The sequence below is a fragment of the Hoplias malabaricus genome, chromosome 14 (assembly GCF_029633855.1).
Source record: "Hoplias malabaricus isolate fHopMal1 chromosome 14, fHopMal1.hap1, whole genome shotgun sequence".
Lineage (NCBI taxonomy): Eukaryota > Metazoa > Chordata > Actinopteri > Characiformes > Erythrinidae > Hoplias > Hoplias malabaricus.
Genome location: NC_089813.1, coordinates 16,852,653 through 16,872,668, shown reverse-complemented (window position 1 = coordinate 16,872,668; position 20,016 = coordinate 16,852,653). Strand labels below are relative to the sequence as shown.

Sequence of the window (20,016 nt, the reverse complement as noted above, 5' to 3'; positions counted from 1 at the left end):
AGGTTTCTTCTCTGGAAATGCAGTGTTATGTGCACAAAATAACCTGGGTGTGTTTATCTTGAATCACAGGTCATTTTGTGTGCATACTGAATTTTTATATTTTATTTTAGAATAAATTGATAAAAGGACCCTCCCCCCCACCACCACCTCTGATAGACTCTGTAAATGTAACTAATATACAAAATATATTTAAATAAATTATAATGATGATCAAAAATAAAAATCTGTACTAGACCTCAATAAGTTGTTTTCTGTTTGTGTTAAATATATGAATTCAGTGCAAGTTTAGGTGTGATTTACAAAGCCATGTGCTATTGAATTAGTTTCTATGGAAAGCTGTTTTAACTTTAACTGTAAATAAGGAAAACTGTCATATGAAAATAAATTACTTACTTGTAGAGCTGAAAGTATAATCAAAAATTATTTGGAACAGCTTAGTTTTACCTAACATCATGGTGTTCATCAACTGCACTGAGATGAGACAGATCAACCAGAAACACTAATGTGTGCTTAACAAAAAACTGGATAAGCTTTTAGCCCATAATTTAACACGGAAATTAAATATGAATGTGTAAAAATTTTATTGTTAAAACATTTAAAAAGAAAGTAAATATCTCAAAAACTATTAGGTTCTCAAATAATGTTTTCCATCCCCAATTTCATCATTTCACATGCACATTAGCTAAAAATCGCAACCCACAGAACAAATGTATCAAGTAGATGAAGATACTGTCAATAATTTCTTTCTCAACAAAACGAAACACAATACGGAAGCCAAATGCGCGTGAGTACTGGGATCTCTTGCATCAGCCAATCAAAAACCTGAAGTTGCCAGAACCTACCTACTTTTGCCCCACCCCCCACCTCTTTCATCAACCAATGGGAAAGCGAGATCCGGGAGACCGGGCTCAGAGCGGAGCTCCTTAGCCCTCTCTGGTGGGCGAGAGGGTGAGAAACCTGTTCTTGTTCTTTGGGCATATAATAATGAGCACCCATCTCATTTCCCCACCTCTATTTTATGTCCATGCAATTAAGAACCTCCAGACATTAATTTTTGTGTTTTCTAAATATGTGTTTGAAATTATTTTCAGAATATTTTAAATAAAAATGATTGCATTTAAATGTACATTATATTTTAATAATTATATTAATATACTGTGGAGTTTTATTCATAAGAAGCTTGTGGGTACAGAAATGTTAAAATGTATTTGTTATTTGTTTAGCTCACATTAACAGTACACTTAACCAGAAATGTCAACAGACTTATTGACGACGTTCATGATTTTATTCAAAAAACACATTTATATATTTCTAATAATGATACTTTACCATTGGCTAGCTTTCCATTTGGTTTACATGTTTGAAACCGATCCTACGTGTATATGAATGCCCACTGCCTGAAAATAGGTCAAATTAAAATGTCTCACATAGAAAAGGCATCTGGGGTTTATAGACAAGAGGGAGAACTGCAAACGATGAATAGCACAAACCGAGATGAGGATTATTGCTAAACTCCTGCTCCGTAAGGTGAGTAATATTGACTTGTTTTTGCTTTTTCTGATTACTTAAGGTGGAACTGGTGGAAAATTCAGGTGCTCACTGCATTATAAGTCCATATGGGCTGTGTAGCAGACTGCTCCAAACCTAAACAACTTGAGTTTCAAATGAGTTTGTGTGGTTAAAAAAAAGACAAATTACATTTAAGCCTTAGTCGTTTTCCTCCTGAGAAATTCCGTACCACCTTAAAAAGACGCAGAGCTTCTGAACGTAAAAGAGAGAACAGACATTCCACACAATTGTAGACGTTCCCTTTAGATGGTGCTGCATTAATTTCGTAGTTTGGGTTTATGGATGTGTGTGCAATGTAAATTTAAACGCACGGAAGTTATATGCCCACACTTTCTCAGGTAACTATAATCACAATTCCAATTAAGTTCCATTACAGCAGACCTGTTTTATAGTATTATATTTTCCACCTTAGTTGGTAACTGCTCCAAACCCACTCGTGACTACACAAGCTATTAAGTAATTTGTCTCATTGTCTGCACAAATGGTTATACAGAAATCTGAAGACGTCAGAAAAATGAGCACCATTCAAGTGTTTCCAATATTTGAAAAGGCGGCATCACATCTAAAAGCTAGTAAAAAGATTGTTACAGTTTAATCATACCACTTGCAGATATTGATTCTGGGGAAATGCCCTGTGACTACAATCAAGAATTCAATACACCTTCTGATTCTTGATTACATTACTGTGCACGAGCAAGCAGGCAAAATTAACCAATATTATTTCACCTCCTACACCCACCACTCTTGAAAACAAAAGCACGTTAATATGAATTAGTTGTTTCAGCATTTCACATCATTTTAATTTGCATTTATAATTCTTCATTCCTGTTGCACTTCAAATCTACAATATTCTGAAAACGTGCACAAAAAAGGTTTTAGGTTCTCCTTTACAAAATAAAAATTTTAACCAAGCAAATAGAGAAAAAGGAAACTAGTGTTACTTCTAGAATGATCCTTCTAGTTGATTAATCAGTCGCACCATATAAACAATGAGTCAGTTTGGAATCCTTTGCAGGCTCCCCACCCCAATAGGTTAAAAAAAATATTCTCTCTGTTTAAAAGAAATATTTTCAACTCATTATTATATCAGTAATATTTATCAATTTATCAGAAACGTCCAAGACACTCTTGCCCATCCTTTTATCAAAATGGCCTTCAACTTCTGGGGAAAAAAAATAAAAAAATACAAAACATACAGGAATGACAAAATATTTGACCAACAAAAAACAACAAAACCACTGCAGTCTTAAATCCACTGAAACACCCCACAACTGGTGACAGAAAGATGGGGAAATAAACAAGACAAAAAAAAAAAAAAAACCGGAATCAGGTAACAGACTGAGCTTGTATGCTCAAATTCATCCAATATTTCCTAAGTATAAATTAAAATAAATACACAAATTTTGTATGATACATGGGGGAGAAAAAAAAAAGCTGTGGATTTATCATCTGTTACTGTGTTTTTTTTTATTATTTTTCCATGTGTTTTGTAAGAAAAATCTGAGAACAAAAAAGTTGATATTTGTCTTTGTCAGATTTTCCCCTATTACTTTCAAATCTTAATGTGTACAACAGGATATACACTGAAAACCAAAAGTGTTAAAAACTATAAGCAAAGGGATTTTAAAAACATGTCCATGAAATAAATAAATAAAATACCTATGCATATTTACTTCCAAAAAATATATTCATGAAGCATATATTCATGAAGCACAGCTTGGGTGAGTGAGGACAAAAGCTAGGTTGAGAATACTTGGTTGCTTTTTTTTTTGCACAGAAAGTGAGTGTGCGCACAACTGTGTGTTTGAAGTTGGGGGTGGGGGGTAACTGGCTAAATGGAGATGCGGCGTATGAGATCAGTTTGCAGCCAGTCCTGTAGCCTCAGAGGAGAGTCTGCAAGATGAAGCAAAACAATTTTGTAAAAAGGCAAGTTTAAACATAGACCAAACAATAATCTGACATCCTGCACATAAGAGCAAAAACATCTTTGAACTTAAGGTAATAAGACTTTCAGAGTGAGAGAATAATTATAAGTAATTGGGAACTCTCAAAGCCTCTGAGACCTTAAGGACAGGCCTAATATTACAGTTCTGCATTTGTCATTGTTAGGTTATGGTCAGACCAAATAGTTGTGGTTTTGTAATTAATAGCCCAACTCGAAAAACCCTGCAGACACTTAGCAGAAGCTAAGTGAATTCCAGCCAATTATGAGTGTATTGAACCTTCTTTTCCACCTAATGTTATTTATATTTATCTAGACACACTGATACAAACAGGTTTACATTACATAAATAAAGCATACATGCATTTTACCTAGCATTAATGAGGTATTCGGCCAGGCTGATGCTTGCAGGGGAGCCAGTGATGGTAACCTGGCGATCATTGGAGCCCTCAACAGGGTTGGCTATCTTGATCTGTGCTCCAGACATCTGACGGATCTCATTTATCTTGGCACCTTGACGGCCAATGATGCAGCCAATCAACTACACAAACAAGATTTTACACGAGCGTGTGTAAGTGATTTGCACCCTCAAATGAACACATCACTTAAAACAAGACTAATACTTTCACCATTTCATAATGAAAGACAATAGTACATAAACGTAGACTAAAACCAACAAAACTTTTACTGCATATTGTGGAATAAAGCTGTTTTGAGTACCTTAATCTTTGATTGCATATATTATAATAATAATAAATTATTATTATAAAAAGATAAAGAAAATAATAAAATGTGAAAATATTGGCAGCCCTACTAAATTATATGCACAGTCTTAGACATGGTCAGCAAAATTACAGATTTCCCAGTATTAAAAGACAGGGTTTAAAAAGTATCTCACGTCATTTGGAATGGTCAGTTCATGAGAGCCAGTCTGTGCGGTGGCATCAATCCCAGCTAAAGGGAAAGAAAAAAACAGGACAAATTAACAGACTGTAAAAACAGAGTAAGCACAGAACTCATGCTAGTCTGAATGCACTCACGAGTGAAGCCTTGACTGCTCGGAGCCAAAGGAAATGGGTTTTGCTGCATTGCCAACTGGTGAAGTTTAGTGAGCTGTAGGAGGGGGGGGGAAGAGAAAAAAATAAAAAATAAAATAAATAAATAAATAAATAAATAAATAAAACACGACGTTACAACCAGTACAGGGTATTGGCTGAATGCTTACAGCTGTGAACAATGTATACTGAAAATATGTCTTACATCAGGTTGAGGAATGGCATGCTGTCCCTGCACCGCATATGCCTGTAAGATCAGTATTTCAGTGTCAAGATTAATCACAACATTTAAACTAAAATTTTCTATTCTGACAACCAGAGACTTCCATAAAAAGACACCCACCTGTCCTCCAGCGAAGATAACAGGCGAACCTGAGGGTTTAGGTCGATACGGGATGGTGACACCTTTAGGGGGAGACTGGGCAAAAGATAAATAAATAAGTAAAAAAAAATACAAAATACAAAAGTAAGTAAAAAAAGATCCTGCGAGGAATTACTTTGATTGTAATGGTGTTTCAATGAATTAAAATAAATACTTAAATGAATAACACTTGCATTGGCAGTTAATTTTTATTGCAATTAGAGTGATGTGTAGGGGGTCTAGAGGTCATTACAAACTAATTTTCCACAAAGTGTGGGGGGCACTGCCAATTATTTGTGCAGTATCAACATTTAAGGCTGAGAGAATAATTTACACTAAACTATTCAAAAACCTGTCTCGAAATATATATTTTTTACCATAAATGGAATATATTATTCACTGTAAAACAGGAAAATATTTATAACACTGCATGTTACAAGAAAACCCCACACTTTGAAGCCCTGTCTGTAACAGTGCAAACAGAAATCCCTAAAGCCTAGGCTGTCTACTTTTGCTCTCATTTTCAAATACAACTTTAATATAGCAAGTTTTTACATGCACAGCTACTGGCTTACTGGTAACAACCTTAATAATAATATCAACATGTACCCTATAGTGTGCAGCTCTAGTAAATAGGATTGCATACCTCCAGCATGACCACACAAATCTGTTTAACACACTCAATAATGGACAGTGGTGTCCCGGCAATGGTAATGGCTCTTTCAGTGGAGTTAGGTAGCATGTCTCCTGCCACCTGTACCTGAGCTCCCGTTGACTTAAAGTGAAAGAAAGGGGAAAAAAAAGTGACACAAATTAACTAAAACATCATTTATAAGTTGCAATTATAAAGACCTTTAGACTATTATGAAGAGAACAGCTTTTGTGGTGTTAATGTCTATTTTCATAAACTCACTGAATTAGTGTAATGGTTGCTGGTATATTCCTGGATAGCCATCTTTTATAAATCTGTTTAAATGTTTTTCTTATTGGGCTAAATTTGATCTAACAGGAACCCAATTCCAAAAACACACAATGTTTTCTTTCCCAGTTGTTTCGAAACTAAAAGATTGAAAATTTATGGAGCTTCCTTGTATAAAATGAGCATGAGTGTCTCCAAATGCAAAGAAAAAAGTCACTGTTAAAAATGCTGGGACCATATTTTATTTAATGATGTAAGTAAACATAACTTATGCAACTATCACCTATGCTTAACCAATTCACTTACATGGATGCATATTTAAAACATCCCTAAGCAATTTATTTTTAGACTTTTTTAATTTATTCTTACATTTCTGAGCTAAACCAGTAGATCATGTGCTAGTAAAGTCAAATGAGACTAAACCAATGCTCCTGGCAATATCCGCATGTATCTGTATCAGGTGATACATTTTATTTTCAAATTCATTTTAGCCAAGGTTCTCCGAGTCATAACTTCACCTAATAAAGATCAATCCATTTCACAGCCAAGGTAACTTAAACTAGTTTTTGTAGTAACAATTTCTTCCCCCACTTTAAATTTAGCCCCAATAATCTACCCAGCATTTTTTGAGAATATTTATAGATATAAAAAGGTATATATACACACACACACTTACAAACTTAAGTTTGAAAGAGATAATATACAAACTACTAAAAGAGACACTAAAAAAGCTGAACATCCTGCATATTAAAAACTACATACCTCCCTGATCTCTTTGATCTTGCAGCCACCTTTGCCAATGAGAGAGCCACACTGGCTGGCAGGCACAACAATGCGCAGTGTGACAGGAGGCTTAGAGGTGGCTGTACTATTGGACATGGAGCTGCTGATGTCCTGATGAAAAAAAGAAATGAAAAAACACTGTTAAAAAGGGCACATTATTGAAAAAATGTGCATGAACACAATGATTTGGGGATCTGGAGCCAACCAGCGCACAAATAAAACAAACCCATTCAGTTTTTGTGATCTGCCCAAGTCTGAGAACACTGGATAAAACAAGTCTTTCTGATTTTTGCATATTTTATAGATAGCAGGCACTTTAGGAATGTCCTGCCTCGTCTGAGTCTTTGCAATCACATTACTGGACCCACGTTTACGTTTGGGCACAAAGACTCAGTTAAACAGAGCGACACAAACTGATTTTTAATGGTGAATGAAATCAAAAATGAGTCCAGCGTTTTGATTCACCGAACAAAGTAGAAAACAACTTACTGGAATCTGAGGTTCAAGTGCACCATAAGCAGAGAAAATGGCAAGTGCCGAATTTTATTTATAAAAACATTCAATCAGAGCTTTGAAAACACACTGTATTTGAGCTCTGTGACTTGTGCATCACAAAGAACCATCTGCACATCTACACAAGCCAGACAGTCATGCAGTGATCTGAAGATGGATTATTCTAATGCACCAATTGTACAACAAATGTGCTCTTATGTTTAAATAAATAAATAAACACACAATTTCTTTGTATGGGATTAATTCAATTATGTGGGAGATAAAATCGTGAGATCTTTCCAAACAAGAACAAAACTGAATCAGGTCAGGCATTTATACTCCCATTTCAGAATAATTGGTACTAAACAGAAGAGTCATAGAAGGATGATGAATCTATACCTCTTCGAGTTTGTCAATGATCATGGAGAAGGCTTTAAAGATGGCAGTTGTGGGCCCTGCCAAAGTGATGATTCTCTCTGGGCAGTTCCCTTCAGAAATATTGATGCGAGCACCACTCTGCAAGATGCAAACAAAGAAAGAGCCTGAGTATCTGGGTCAAACATTTAAAAAATAAATAATAATCTTTCTATGCTGCATCAGTAAAGACAACTGAACTATGAGGAGGGGAATATTAATGTGCATGACTTGCAGCAATTTCAATTTAACTGAAAACCATTGCAACAATCATGTATTCCAGAATAGAACTCACCTCCTCTCGCATTTTCTTTACAGATTCGCCCTTCTAAAGAGGAGAAGAAAAACATTAGAATCAGAAACAATGGCAATAATCTAATGCATGCTACAAGAGGCTCAAATATTTTATTAGGCCTAAAAAAAAAAACTAAATTTATTACAACCATACGATACCTATAATTCTTGTAACATTTTTTCCATGTGCATAGTTCTTGTCTGACAGACAGAACTGTGAATGACAGACAGATTGCACCACAGACTAACATGTTCTTCTCCATGGGAGTCTGATTTAACATGCTTAGAAAATATACTGAACTGATCAAGGAATGCAGACACACAAGCAGATGAACAGAACTGTAGTATTACAGCTACCATTGTTGCCCAAATTCTCTTCCATCTCCATCTATGCTAACGACAAAATAAGGACCCAGCATAATATGGAACCTGCCTTACTCAAAAATCAGGGGAAGATCAGTGCATGTCTAAAATAAACTGTTGCAAAAAGAGAAGAATAAAATTTGAATGTTCATGATAGCTTAAAATACCTACTGTATCATGGACCGTGTGAGCAGCAGAACTTTGCTTAAGAATATTGCTTATGTCACATTTAAACAAATGTTTAAAACAAACAACAGATTTTAATGTAGACAGAGTTTGATGCAACTTCCCTGTTTTCCTGCAACATATACATATTAAATGTTGACAGAAATGTGAAGTCTTTTTTCTAGGTTCTGACTGCCATTTTGTCCACCTTTTAATACATCCTCTCACTGCTTCTCATTATTCTTTGCTGTTTGAACTTGCCATTCCATGATGGAGGTGTTTTTGTCAGTAATATGTTTGTCCTTATATAATTTTTTCAAAACACTGTCCATTTTTCAAACCATTTCTGTACTGCGAATAAATCAATCTTCCTCCTTTGTAGTGCTTTTGAAAGAACTACATCTTTTGCATGTCCAGCTGTTGTAATCTGGACCAAGTACAATGCTGCTAGACTCCTCTACGGAGCATCTCTTTGCTGACAGTAACCTCATCCTACTGTAGCTTGTCCATGGGACAGTGAGAGGAGACTTCAAGTGATCACTGATATATCTAACCAAATCTTCCATGAAATTCAACAACCCCTTAAAAAATCTCGGAAATCGGATTCATCATTTTCAGTGACATTCAATGTGAATGTTTTATACTGCTCAATAATAATTTCATGCTTTTAGCTAGCACCATCCTGCATTGAAGAGAACCTGTAGGAGTTTCTCAAATAATCGCTGCTACACTTTTAGCTTCTGTTACCATGGTCACAACCTCAAGGGAGCTCATTGAGCCAAGAAAAGAGACATATTCTTTCTTGAACTCCGTTATATTCACTGTATTTTTCTCAAACTTTCAGGTGCCCTCCCTAAACAATTGCTTTTTGGCAAGAGCCATGTCCAGCTGACTGAGTGGCACATGGATAGCTTTTTCTTGTGGGTCCAGTGTAAGCAGGCAGACAGATGGCTTCTTCTCCATCTTTCCTTTTGAAAAAGGCAGGACAAACTTTTTCATGGTGGAATAGCACTTAAAAAAAATGGGCATCTGTCTGGAATCAACATATCCAGATTTGAGGCAATGCTGTTGCATTTTTTCAATTCAACTAAGTCACCTCACACTGCTGATGAGACATGTAACCACTGCCATGGAACCCTCAAAATGTAAACCTTCCTACCTAATTGTCTGTTTTATAGCTGTTCTTTCTGCTTTACATGTTACATGCATCATTCTTGTATAGTTGATGCACTTTGAAACATGCCCTAAAAAATAGAAAGTAAGCCCATTTTGTTGCACCCCATGAAAACTAGCTATTGCACTGGCTATCAACATCTGACAGGTAATGATGGATGTGTTTATTTAAAAAAAATGAAAAACGAGTTGAGTAGTGTAACATTGCAATTTCTATTTTGACATGGCCTTTCCCTCTTGCAAAATTCCAGTGCTCAGATGCCCATAATACAAATATGAAAAGACATGTTGCAAAAATTGCAATAAGGCCTACATACATTGCATCTTCTGATATGTTCGTTAGTCAGTCTGAACTGGTGGTATTCTGTACATCCTTGAATTTGTTCTACCTAACACTGTCACTCACTAACTGGAGGACCTTTAGACGTTTTAACGTCAATACTAAATTACTTCTTACACTTGGCTCTTATTTTATTACAGTTATCAATTCATACACTTTATTAATTTGATCACTGCCATCTGAACTGCTCTCAATATCAATAACAGGACAGCGTAATGACAAACCGATTGAACTTTACATACCTAAACGTATGACTTGGAGTAGTGCTTGCTATGATTGTGAAGAGGCTCAGTTTATCCCTCCATATATTAACTGGAGTTTTTAAATAAGAAATTACAGCCACTGTGTTCTACTGCTACAAAAGAAACACTTCATGACCCAGTATATTACATTAGACATTAGAGCTGGACAATATGGCCAAAAATGTTATCATGATCATTTATTTTTAGATAAATCTTGATATTTATCACTATATTAACATTGTCACATTGTGACAAAAAGGACACGTGTGTGTGTGTAATCACAAGGAAGGATTTCACTGGAATAACATTTTCTTACCACAAAAAAGTAATGATATCTACATCTTGTGTCATGAAAATATTGTTGGGGCATTACCAGCTCAAGCGTTCAAAGAAGCAGAAAGAGTAAAAAGATAGATTAAGAGGAACTTATAATGATAAATAAATAAAATACTCCCAAGTGCTGAACTGTAAACATATTGCATTTTTCCCCATTACCAGGCTTAGAACAGTGCTTGGAACAGTAGGAAAGCTGGAACGTTTTCCGTTTCACGCCTTCATTCATTGTCTGTAACCCGTTATCCGGTTCAGGATGCCGGTGGTTCCAGAGCTTACCCAGGTGGAAAGAGTTCCACTCTTGGGAGTGTTTTTTAAGAGAAGCAGCCTGATCTATGCCGTACGGATCCAACTGAATATTTGCGAGTGGAGAAAATTGAGACGAAAAAACAACATGCAACGAACGGTGCTCTCAGGTCTGGAGCCCTGCCCTGTGTGTGTCACTTATTCTAGTCACAGCTCATCTAATGCACAGATCTGATTGACTGAGTAGCTTCATGTGTAAACCCATGCGAGTCCCGGAGTCCTAAACCTGAACTGTAATGACTAGGGTCACACCATTTAAAACAAACACTCTGTTTAAAATTAAAACACTCATAATAGTTTCAGTTACAGGTCGGGACTTGGACCGCCTATTCGTGACACCTGGCCTAGAAGTTCATTCTAAGCCAAAGGAACATAAATGAATGCTGATGTAAGTTTCAAGGACAATAAAAGATTTTCCAAGATATTTAATTTCCTTCTCATTGTCCATTGTTTTATGACTAGAAAATTAGCAACTTGATTTCCAGGTAGCAAGGGACCACTGACAGTAAAATAACTGCCGTTGATTAATGCTTATTAAAAACCTTAAAATTAAGAAAGAAAGAAAAAAAAAACATTTAGTTTCAAGTATAAACCACAAAACTGACCTTTCCAATAATGCTGCCAACCTCTTTACCATGCATGAGGAGCCTGATGGTGAGAGTGACATTGAGTCCACCTTCAATCACGCCAGAGTCCATCCCTGTGCTTTGGAGATCTACCTGGTTCTGCTGTATGCTCTTTGGTCACCAAATGTTACACCTGTCACAAAGGAAATTACGAATTATTTATGAAGTCAATTCAGAGCAAATTTGACCTTAATATGACTATCAAGTTAAAATAAAGATAAAAGTGTCATTTATTTATTTTTTAAGGTATATCTGGTACTTGAGAAAATATAGGTAAATGTGCTCTTCCTAAATATGCTCCTTCTGTTAAAACACAAATAGACATGATTACTACTTTGGTGATAGAGATAAAGGGGTCCTAAGGACAAAAGTCTGTTTTTCAGTGCATAAGCACATTGAATTTTGGGTATCTGGATTGCCTACCTACCAACAAACTAAAATAAAACCCAGCCTTCAAAATATTTTGGTCTGTTCTGTCAGTAAACATGGGATAAAAGGAGTCATTCTGCATCTAGTGTAGTTTGCTGATATGTTAGAAATGTCAGCTGGACCCGCATTTAAGCGATAGTACCAAGACATGGTTAAACGGAGCAAAACAAACAATGACTGCAGAGAAATACCTGTACTGATTAAATACTGTGAAATATGTGAACAAAAAGGAAGAGAACCAAATGAATGGCTAAAAACCACATTCAGCTCACTCGCCCCATTTATAGGCTCTTGAGATGAGTGGGCATATTCTGATTTAAAGGAACAAGCACTAAAATCAGACATTGGTCACTGAGCAAAGCATGTCACCACCATTTCATTAAGACCCCCAGGGAAATCTTATCCTATGAATATCGCTTATGGAGTTGTTTTCTTGGAAATGGCTTCAAAATATGTTTATTTTTTAAGAACAAATGATCTTTAGTCAAAAACCAGAGTGACTTAATTTACATAGTGAACATAATTTAAAAATAAATTTTTACCTTTTCTAAAACATTTAACTTTTGATTTTAAAAGTATTTCTCTGTCTAGTGCTCAGCTCTGCACCAAAAATGACAAAATACCAACAAAACTGGAAGGAAGCACACACTCACCCACAGTTGGATGAGCCAGTTTAACAAGCCAGAAACTTGGCACTCAAGGTAACAATTACCAAGCAGAGCTGACTGAAACCACGAGGTGGTGACCAGGCAACCACTGCATATATTTCAAAAACAGGGGCACGCATTGGGGCTGCCCAAGTGGTTACTACACTGGGGGTAAGACCTTTAGACAAGAAAAACCTAAATCATACAATATGATGCACATGATATTCAGATGTAAATCTGTCCCTTGGAACACAAACAATTAACTGTGTATAAAGTGTCCGTGGTCTTCAAGAAAGCTAATAGTTTTTCCACTTGTGGCTTTTGAACCAACATATCATTTCCCAATTAATTTTATGTATCAATTTACTTAGCAAAAGTTGAATTGACAAAAAAGAAATTTCTTGTTTTTATTGACTAACTTGATTATAATTTATAAGCATAAACAAATTCGGAATTTGATGCTTGCGACACAGGAGCAAAGAATAATGCTGAAAAACTGAATATCTACGATTTTTTATTTTATTTTTTTAAATATTACACTATAAGCAATATTTGGAAAAAATAAATAAAAATAAAGAAAGAAGATAAAAGAAGCTTCTGCCACAGGGTCCGTTTTTTTCAACCAATGACGTATTGTGTCTCAGTGTCAAATTATGAGACAGTTGAAATAGAACTTGCAATTCTCAATACAAGATATTGTGAAAGATTCCAGGAATGGAAAAAGTCAGATATGCAAGTACGGAAATGACTTTAGCCCTTAGATGTTACTGTAAAAGAAACCATGAAGATACAATGATTAAAAATAGTCATGTGAGCTCAAAAGTAATTTAGAAAATGGTTGTCATTTAACTTAAAATCCGTTACACAAGGACAAGAAATTTGAGTTCTACACAGAAATGCTCATATCAAATCATCCTAAAAATACTGAAACTGCTGTTGTCACAGGTGTACACATTCCAGGTTGTATTTGTTAAAAGTATATATATATATATATATATATATATATATATATATATATATATATATATATATATATATATATATATATATATATATATAAATAAAATACAAAAAATATGGAAACACATTCCTCTGTGTTCAAGACAAAAGGGACCATCCAGATTGTCATCAGCATCAAGTGCAAAAGCTAACATCTGTTATGGTACTGGAATGTATCAGTGCTTACCGCATGGGTGACCCGCATATATGTGATGGTACTGCTCAGGAGGCGGCTTATTTTGGGTTTTTAGAGACATACATGCTGCAATCAAAGCAATTGTTTTCTTGGAATGGTTATTTCAGAATAAAAGCTGTACAGATTGTACACGTTCAAATTATATTTGCTGGTCAGCAGGTTTTCCCATATCTTATAAGGATGGCATTTAATATCCAGCTAACTTAACAGCACATTGTCTCTGGGTTCAGGTTTGTCTCATATGCTATGCTTACTCAAATAGCTGAATACAATATACTTGCATGGGACGTTCCTTTTTTGTATTCATATTTAAATTACTTCCTTTTTGTTATGTGGTGCTATAATTCACTTTTTAGCAAAACTAAAATTATACACACGCTCTTAAATAATGATATCAGTACTGATTATAATAAGGTGGTATTCAGTGTTGAGATGCTGGAGAGTAACACATTTAAGTTTATATTACTATGCACAATTACAATTTAGCATAAATTAATACATACTTCAATTACTGTGTAAATGAAAAATGTATTATGCTAAGATTCCTTTTGCTATTGTTCAGTCCTTGTGGAACTAATCTGTGCTAAATGAGATTCACAAAATCCAGATGGAGCCGATGTGTGGTAACTAGACCAGAAGGTGTGGTAAGAGAAGTCACTTAACAGCTGCACAGTGCTATCTTGTGAAGATATCCATGGTGAAGGGCACAAGCCAACTCCGTTCTGCAACACAATTCAGTCTTATAAGGATGCAGCAGTGGTCTCCACTTCCCTGCAGTAGGGAACAGGGCCCAGCTGAATGCTGGTTAATTGAACGGTTCATTGTCTCCAAGGGCACAGCCCTGCTGTACAACTGTAAGAACTCAATAGAAGTTACCAAACAGAGGAGTGTTCTCTTAGTAAAGATGATTAATACAGTAGAAGTGTGCTACATATATTGTAGCATGTTTATATAATTGTTTTTGATATTTTAATTTTGCAATGTGTATGACTGTTCCAAATATCACTTTACAGCTTCAAGAATAATATTCTGTGACTATTCAAGGGTGGCTGGGTTGGGGGAGGATGTGTGTCATTCAGAAAATCTGTGTCTGACACGAGCTTTCAAGTCCCAAGGCTGTGCTGTGTCTCTGCTCAAAGTATATACTGGATACTTTGATTTTGATTTGATAGTATTGTATAACCAGAGCTTCATGAAGGTGGATCAAGTCAAGGTACAAAGCTGACAAAATTAACTGTCACTACGTCATGCTTTGTTGTAAGTAGGGTGTTGTATTATGTTGGGCTGTTTTATGCTTCATTCAGGACATTTATGTTGGCAAGGCTGAATCAGGTGGAGTGCAGGGGGAGCAGAGTTTTTTTTTTCTTCTTCTTCATGCTGTAGAGCCGGGATACGGGTGTGGTGGAGACTTTAACAATAGCAACATTAAATTAAAATATTTTTTAAAAAAACCCCACCTAATATCTGAATCTCAAAATGAAAAACAGAATATCTGCCCAACAAACAAATATCTGAATAGCCCAATATTCTGAGCCAGCTCTAGGGTTAGGTGTTCTCTTGCACAACATATTTAGCCAGGTACTTTGTGATGGGGTCGATCACAAGTCCAGGAGCAGAAATTGTACATGTTAATTCTTTCAAAGCTATAACAGTGTTTTTTTTAACCTTCCTCTTACATTAGTTTGTGGCTGTGCCTTAACTGATCGACAAGGTTTGTCATGTTCCCCGTTACAGCATCCACAACAGCTTGGCATACTTTGCATAAGATTTAGACCAAGTATGGTCATCTCACCTAAAACCATAGCATTCCAACAGATGTGTCTGCTCTTTTTGGTAACAATTCCTTCGCACCTCAGAGGTTTTTCATCACTTTTTGGCCTAGCAGCACTAATTTCTCCCAGGCTACGGGGTGTTTGGCAAGGTTGGCTTGTGTGTTCACTGTAACACTGCCTCACACTGACTCCAGCCTAATTACATTATGTTTGCACTGGATGAAGTATGAGAAGTTTGCTCTGTTGCTGCATGGAGGTTGTAAAAGGCTGGAGTCACTTTCACGTTTAAATGATTAAACTCAGACAGTAGAGTGCTTTGTTTAGGCAAATTTAACAGGCAAGAGAAAGCACATAGCATTGTTGGCAACTAGTACTGCAGACACTTTACACCATCCCAACCTAACTTGTCTGTAAAGTCAGGTCTACTACTGGGGATGCATATTTCTGAACAATAACTACTGTTTAATTCACAGAATCACTCCTAATTTTTTTTATCTCCGAAAATAAAATCTGTATTTCTCTTTCCATTTTAAGAACAGTAGACAAGAAAGAGTTCCCCCCCTTGAGGAGCAAAGACTAATGGCAGTCTCAAATTAATTCCTCCACCCTATGTAGTGCACAAGGTTGAACAAGAAAAAGTAAAACTTCCACCCAAATAGTGCACAATACATATATTTCTCTGTAATGTAATAATTTTTTTAAACTGCACACTTTCAACACCATATTTCCAATTTTTGCAAACAATAAAAAAATTGTAATAAATAAAATTCACAGCTGTTATTAAAGTTTAGGCCTGTATACTTTTCATATTTATGAGCACAGCACATGTGGGCATCACATTGCACTGTGTCATTGTATTTTGGGACAATGGCCTGTCACCCTTCCCTACAGTAGAGAGGTGCTGACCACAATAAAATGGTAATTTTAAAAATTGGGGAAATATGTTCAACATTTCAGTAAGGCTGCTATTATTATAAGAGCACTATACATTTCAGCTCTTATGGAAAAAAATATGACTTGGGGTTTAATTACTCTAACAGCCACAGGGAAAAACAAATTTTTATCAAATTCCTGGAATAATACATTAGGAAGGTGACTTTCTTGCAGGCTCAATTCCAATAAAGAAACACTCTGAAAAAACATTAGATAACTGCCTGGAAGCGCAATGAAAGCTTACAATGTTACAGAAAGATACAAAAACATATTTCAGTACATTAGATAATAAATAAGTTTAAACCAAATAGCTTGCGGTAAATCTACCTTTGAAAATAACAGTCTAACGTTCAGAAAGAAACAATGATACAAAGTAATAACCATTAACTGGTGGAAATAACACTGACTCGAGTTTTGTTAAATAAGGTTAGGTATCAATCTAGTGAGATTTTAAAGCACCCCAAGGGTGGATCCATGCATCAACGCTAATTAAAAATACATTCTAAAACAAATATATAAAAAACGCTTGATTTACTAAAATAACAAACAACCTAAGAACATTAAATCTTTTATATGTTACGGGTCTTGCGCACCGTCTAATGCAGAAAAATTCACCTGTATATTCTCAAAAAATGACTGACATGTAGGCTTTTTCGTTTATTCCCCTATGTAAATTCTCCGAACAAAATGTATGCTACATATCACTTTACGGTTCTTATGGCAGGAGAGAGATATATATAAATATTAATTATAACTACCACGATATTCGTGTTCCTTAAACCAAATTTAGATTTTTATGTTTCTACTGCCAAATCTCATTGTAAGAACCACTGCCCTTTGGCACATGTGTACTTGTGTGAAATTTGCCGCTCTCTAGATCTGTTGGTCTCATTAAGCCACGTTAAAAAAAAATCCGACGTCCTGAAATGGCTTAGCGTACAGTAAAATTACTATTGACGTTATGGATCATTTCGACTCACACGATTACACAAGACCAGTAGGTTAATATGAGAGGTCACGTGTTGACATTGGGTCGCTGTTATATTAAATTAAGCGCCACACAGTTACTCAGTTAAGTGGTTTTAAACGCTTTGGTTTCGTTGTGTGCCCGAGCTAGTATTAGCCGCTGCGCTAATATTCACTGTCTCCCGCTCCTGCAAATGACTCGCGCGCCTTAGCTTAGCATAGATCAATTTGCCTAGCTACCGTTAGCAAGCTAACTAGCTAACCTCGATCACGGGATAAACATTTTCCCTGCTACATAAAGCAGCAAACTCACAATATATAAATCGTTAACGTCAAATGACGGCAATAAAATCATCGCACACCCTTAATTTAGCCTTAGGAGCTCTTTAATTGACGTTATATCGAGCTGCATTTCAGTGCTAATCCGCGGGAGAGTGTTCGCTGCGGCCTAGTGGAGTACGCACTCCGTCGCGAGTCTCCCCTGCCCAACAGAAGCGCGAAAACACTCCGAAAAAAAAAACCCAGAAAGACTCAAATAAGCGTGTGTCTCACCTGGCGGAGCCCTGGCTCGGCGCTGAGGGGAGGGGTAGGGTCCAGAGGGTAAAAGGGGGAAGGTTCGGGAGGGAATTTAGAGAGGATTCGGGGGAAGAGGGAAGACACACAACTGCGTGATCAGACTCCACTCTTCTCTACAAAGACAACACAATGCGCTCCAGTCAACTTTCACCCGAGACCACCGCTGTCGTCACAGCCCTCCCCCCTCCTTCTCGCTACAGACTCGCGTTTACCGCCGCCCGCTGGTCACCGCCGGTCATGCAGACTCCACTAACCCACCACAGACCAGACAGTTTTACATAATGACTTTGGACAAAGCAATATCTTTCAAAACACCATTTTTTAACCCTGGATAAGTGATTATAGACAACGAAAGAATGAATAATTATTTAGCAATATCACACGAGGGTGTGCTATCATATTTAATATATATATATATTTTATGTGTATATTTTGTATATGTGTTTTGTGGAGACAAATAAATAATGTATTTAATATAACAGCCAAACATTTATGTGATATTGCTTTTATACAACACTTCTAGGAGTGCCAAATATTGTAATAAATAAGAATAAATTATGATTTGTTTGTTCATATTAGCTTTTATTAGGTTTCACCAACACAAATATTTCCACAACTCTACTGGTACTGGACAATTTCCATGAAACACAAACATTGTCCTTCTGGTGTTAGTAGTTTTGTGAGATACCTTTAGATAAATTTTTAAAATGTGGACAAATGAGAGTACAGTTCTGGGCCCATGGGGGACTAACCAAGCAGTGCTGGAATGAGAAGATTACATTAATATTGCCAGAAAAACCTAAAAGTTCAGCCATATAAATGGAATGACTTGTAAATGCCATTGTGTTAGTTTTTAATTAGACAAGATTCAGAAATTACAAGCACTTCGGTGTACAACTCTACTTTCTTGGGTCACATTTCTTCTGTAGTTTACTGGTTTGTTTGCTACTGATAAATCACTGGTGGGTTTTTGCTTCTAACAATGTACCAGTTCTTTGTCTTATGATGTCTGCACCCCTGCTATTCACACTTCTTTTGTCCTTATGCTGAAAAACAATAGTAAGTTTAGCTTGTCCAATAATATTTAGTCCCCTAAAACTGGAGAATTAAGATTAAAATGGCAAAATCAGAAGTGGCAAATGCAGATTCAGAGGCATATTTGCGATGTCAAATATTCACCGGAGCTATTTAATCACAATTAATGAATCTATAACAATACATTCATTCATTCATTCATTCATTCATTATCTGTAACCGCTTATCCAATTCAGGGTCACGGTGGGTCCAGAGCCTACCTGGAATCATTGGGCGCAAGGCAGGAATACACCCTGGAGGGGGCACCAGTCCTTCACAGGGCTCTATAACAATACAGATTCTTTTTTTAATCAATATGTCATTACTTGATTTATGTTCTATAGCTTCTAGAACATTGTGGCTTCAATATGCTTAATCCACATCCCTGCCAGAGCTACTTAGACATAATTTCTTTGCTTTAGAACCTTGTGGCTGGCTAATACAGTTAGCCAGATGGGTTAAGCCTGCTGAAATGGCTGAATCTCTTATAACTGCACAGACAGCTCTTGGTAAAGGAGTTCAAAAGGACAATGTGGACAAAGTGCATCTTCACTCCCATTCACACCTTGCATTAACACCCATCTTAGGGGAGTTGATCATAAATGGGCAGGAAGTACAGGTGTGAAAGGGTTCCAATGTGTCTCAAATGATTGTAATCCAAACACCCAAATGGCTTTCAGAGGTTGTCAAGGACCAGAGTGAAATAAAAGACTGCCCAAACAACCACATTATGGCATACTCAAGATTAAATATGTCCCCTTTTCCATTGATTTAGAATCTGCATTAACAATCATGGCATTAAACTACACTCGACAGGATATTGTCAGGCATTTGCATGAGCACCCTGAGGAAATCCTTAACTAGAGAGACATGCCTCCTATGCAGAGAGTATTGACAAATGTGTTTGGGGTGTAGCAAATGGGAACAGTGCCTCTGGTCTGGAAAACTAGGGTGGTGACTCCATGTGTCCATATTCCCCAAGATATTTTGTAGGGATGTATGGTGTGCCAGGGCCCCTCTGATCAAAGCCATTCACTCCTCTATGCT

General features: G+C 36.4%; 1 protein-coding gene across 2 annotated transcripts; it reads right to left on the bottom strand.

Annotated features, from left to right (window-relative positions):
• Positions 1 to 1,269: 1,269 nt before the first annotated feature.
• Positions 1,270 to 18,077, bottom strand: pcbp2 (poly(rC) binding protein 2). 2 transcript variants are annotated; one of them, XM_066643868.1, is made up of 12 exons: positions 17,872 to 18,069; positions 11,357 to 11,510; positions 7,831 to 7,863; positions 7,521 to 7,637; positions 6,609 to 6,740; positions 5,574 to 5,702; positions 4,910 to 4,984; positions 4,772 to 4,813; positions 4,552 to 4,624; positions 4,410 to 4,465; positions 3,883 to 4,052; positions 1,274 to 3,462 (listed from the first exon to the last, which is right to left on the bottom strand). In XM_066643868.1, the coding sequence occupies exons 2-12, from the start codon at positions 11,447 to 11,449 to the stop codon at positions 3,426 to 3,428; spliced, it is 957 nt and encodes a 318-aa protein (XP_066499965.1). In that variant the 5' UTR covers positions 11,450 to 11,510; positions 17,872 to 18,069; the 3' UTR covers positions 1,274 to 3,425. The 2 variants fall into 2 exon arrangements, with proteins under 2 accessions (XP_066499963.1, XP_066499965.1); XM_066643866.1 differs by having other exon boundaries at positions 1,270 to 3,462; positions 4,772 to 4,984; positions 17,872 to 18,077.
• Positions 18,078 to 20,016: the final 1,939 nt, after the last annotated feature.

Coding starts and splice junctions, on each gene's coding strand:
- pcbp2 (XM_066643866.1), bottom strand. CDS start 11,449: ATGGACTCTGGCGTGATTGAAGGTGGACTCAATGTCACTCTCACCATC. Junction 4,466..4,551: donor GAGCAGTCAAGGCTTCACTC/GTGAGTGCATTC, acceptor CTTTCCCTTTAG/CTGGGATTGATGCCACCGCA. Junction 4,053..4,409: donor AACTGACCATTCCAAATGAC/GTGAGATACTTT, acceptor TTGTTTGTGTAG/TTGATTGGCTGCATCATTGG.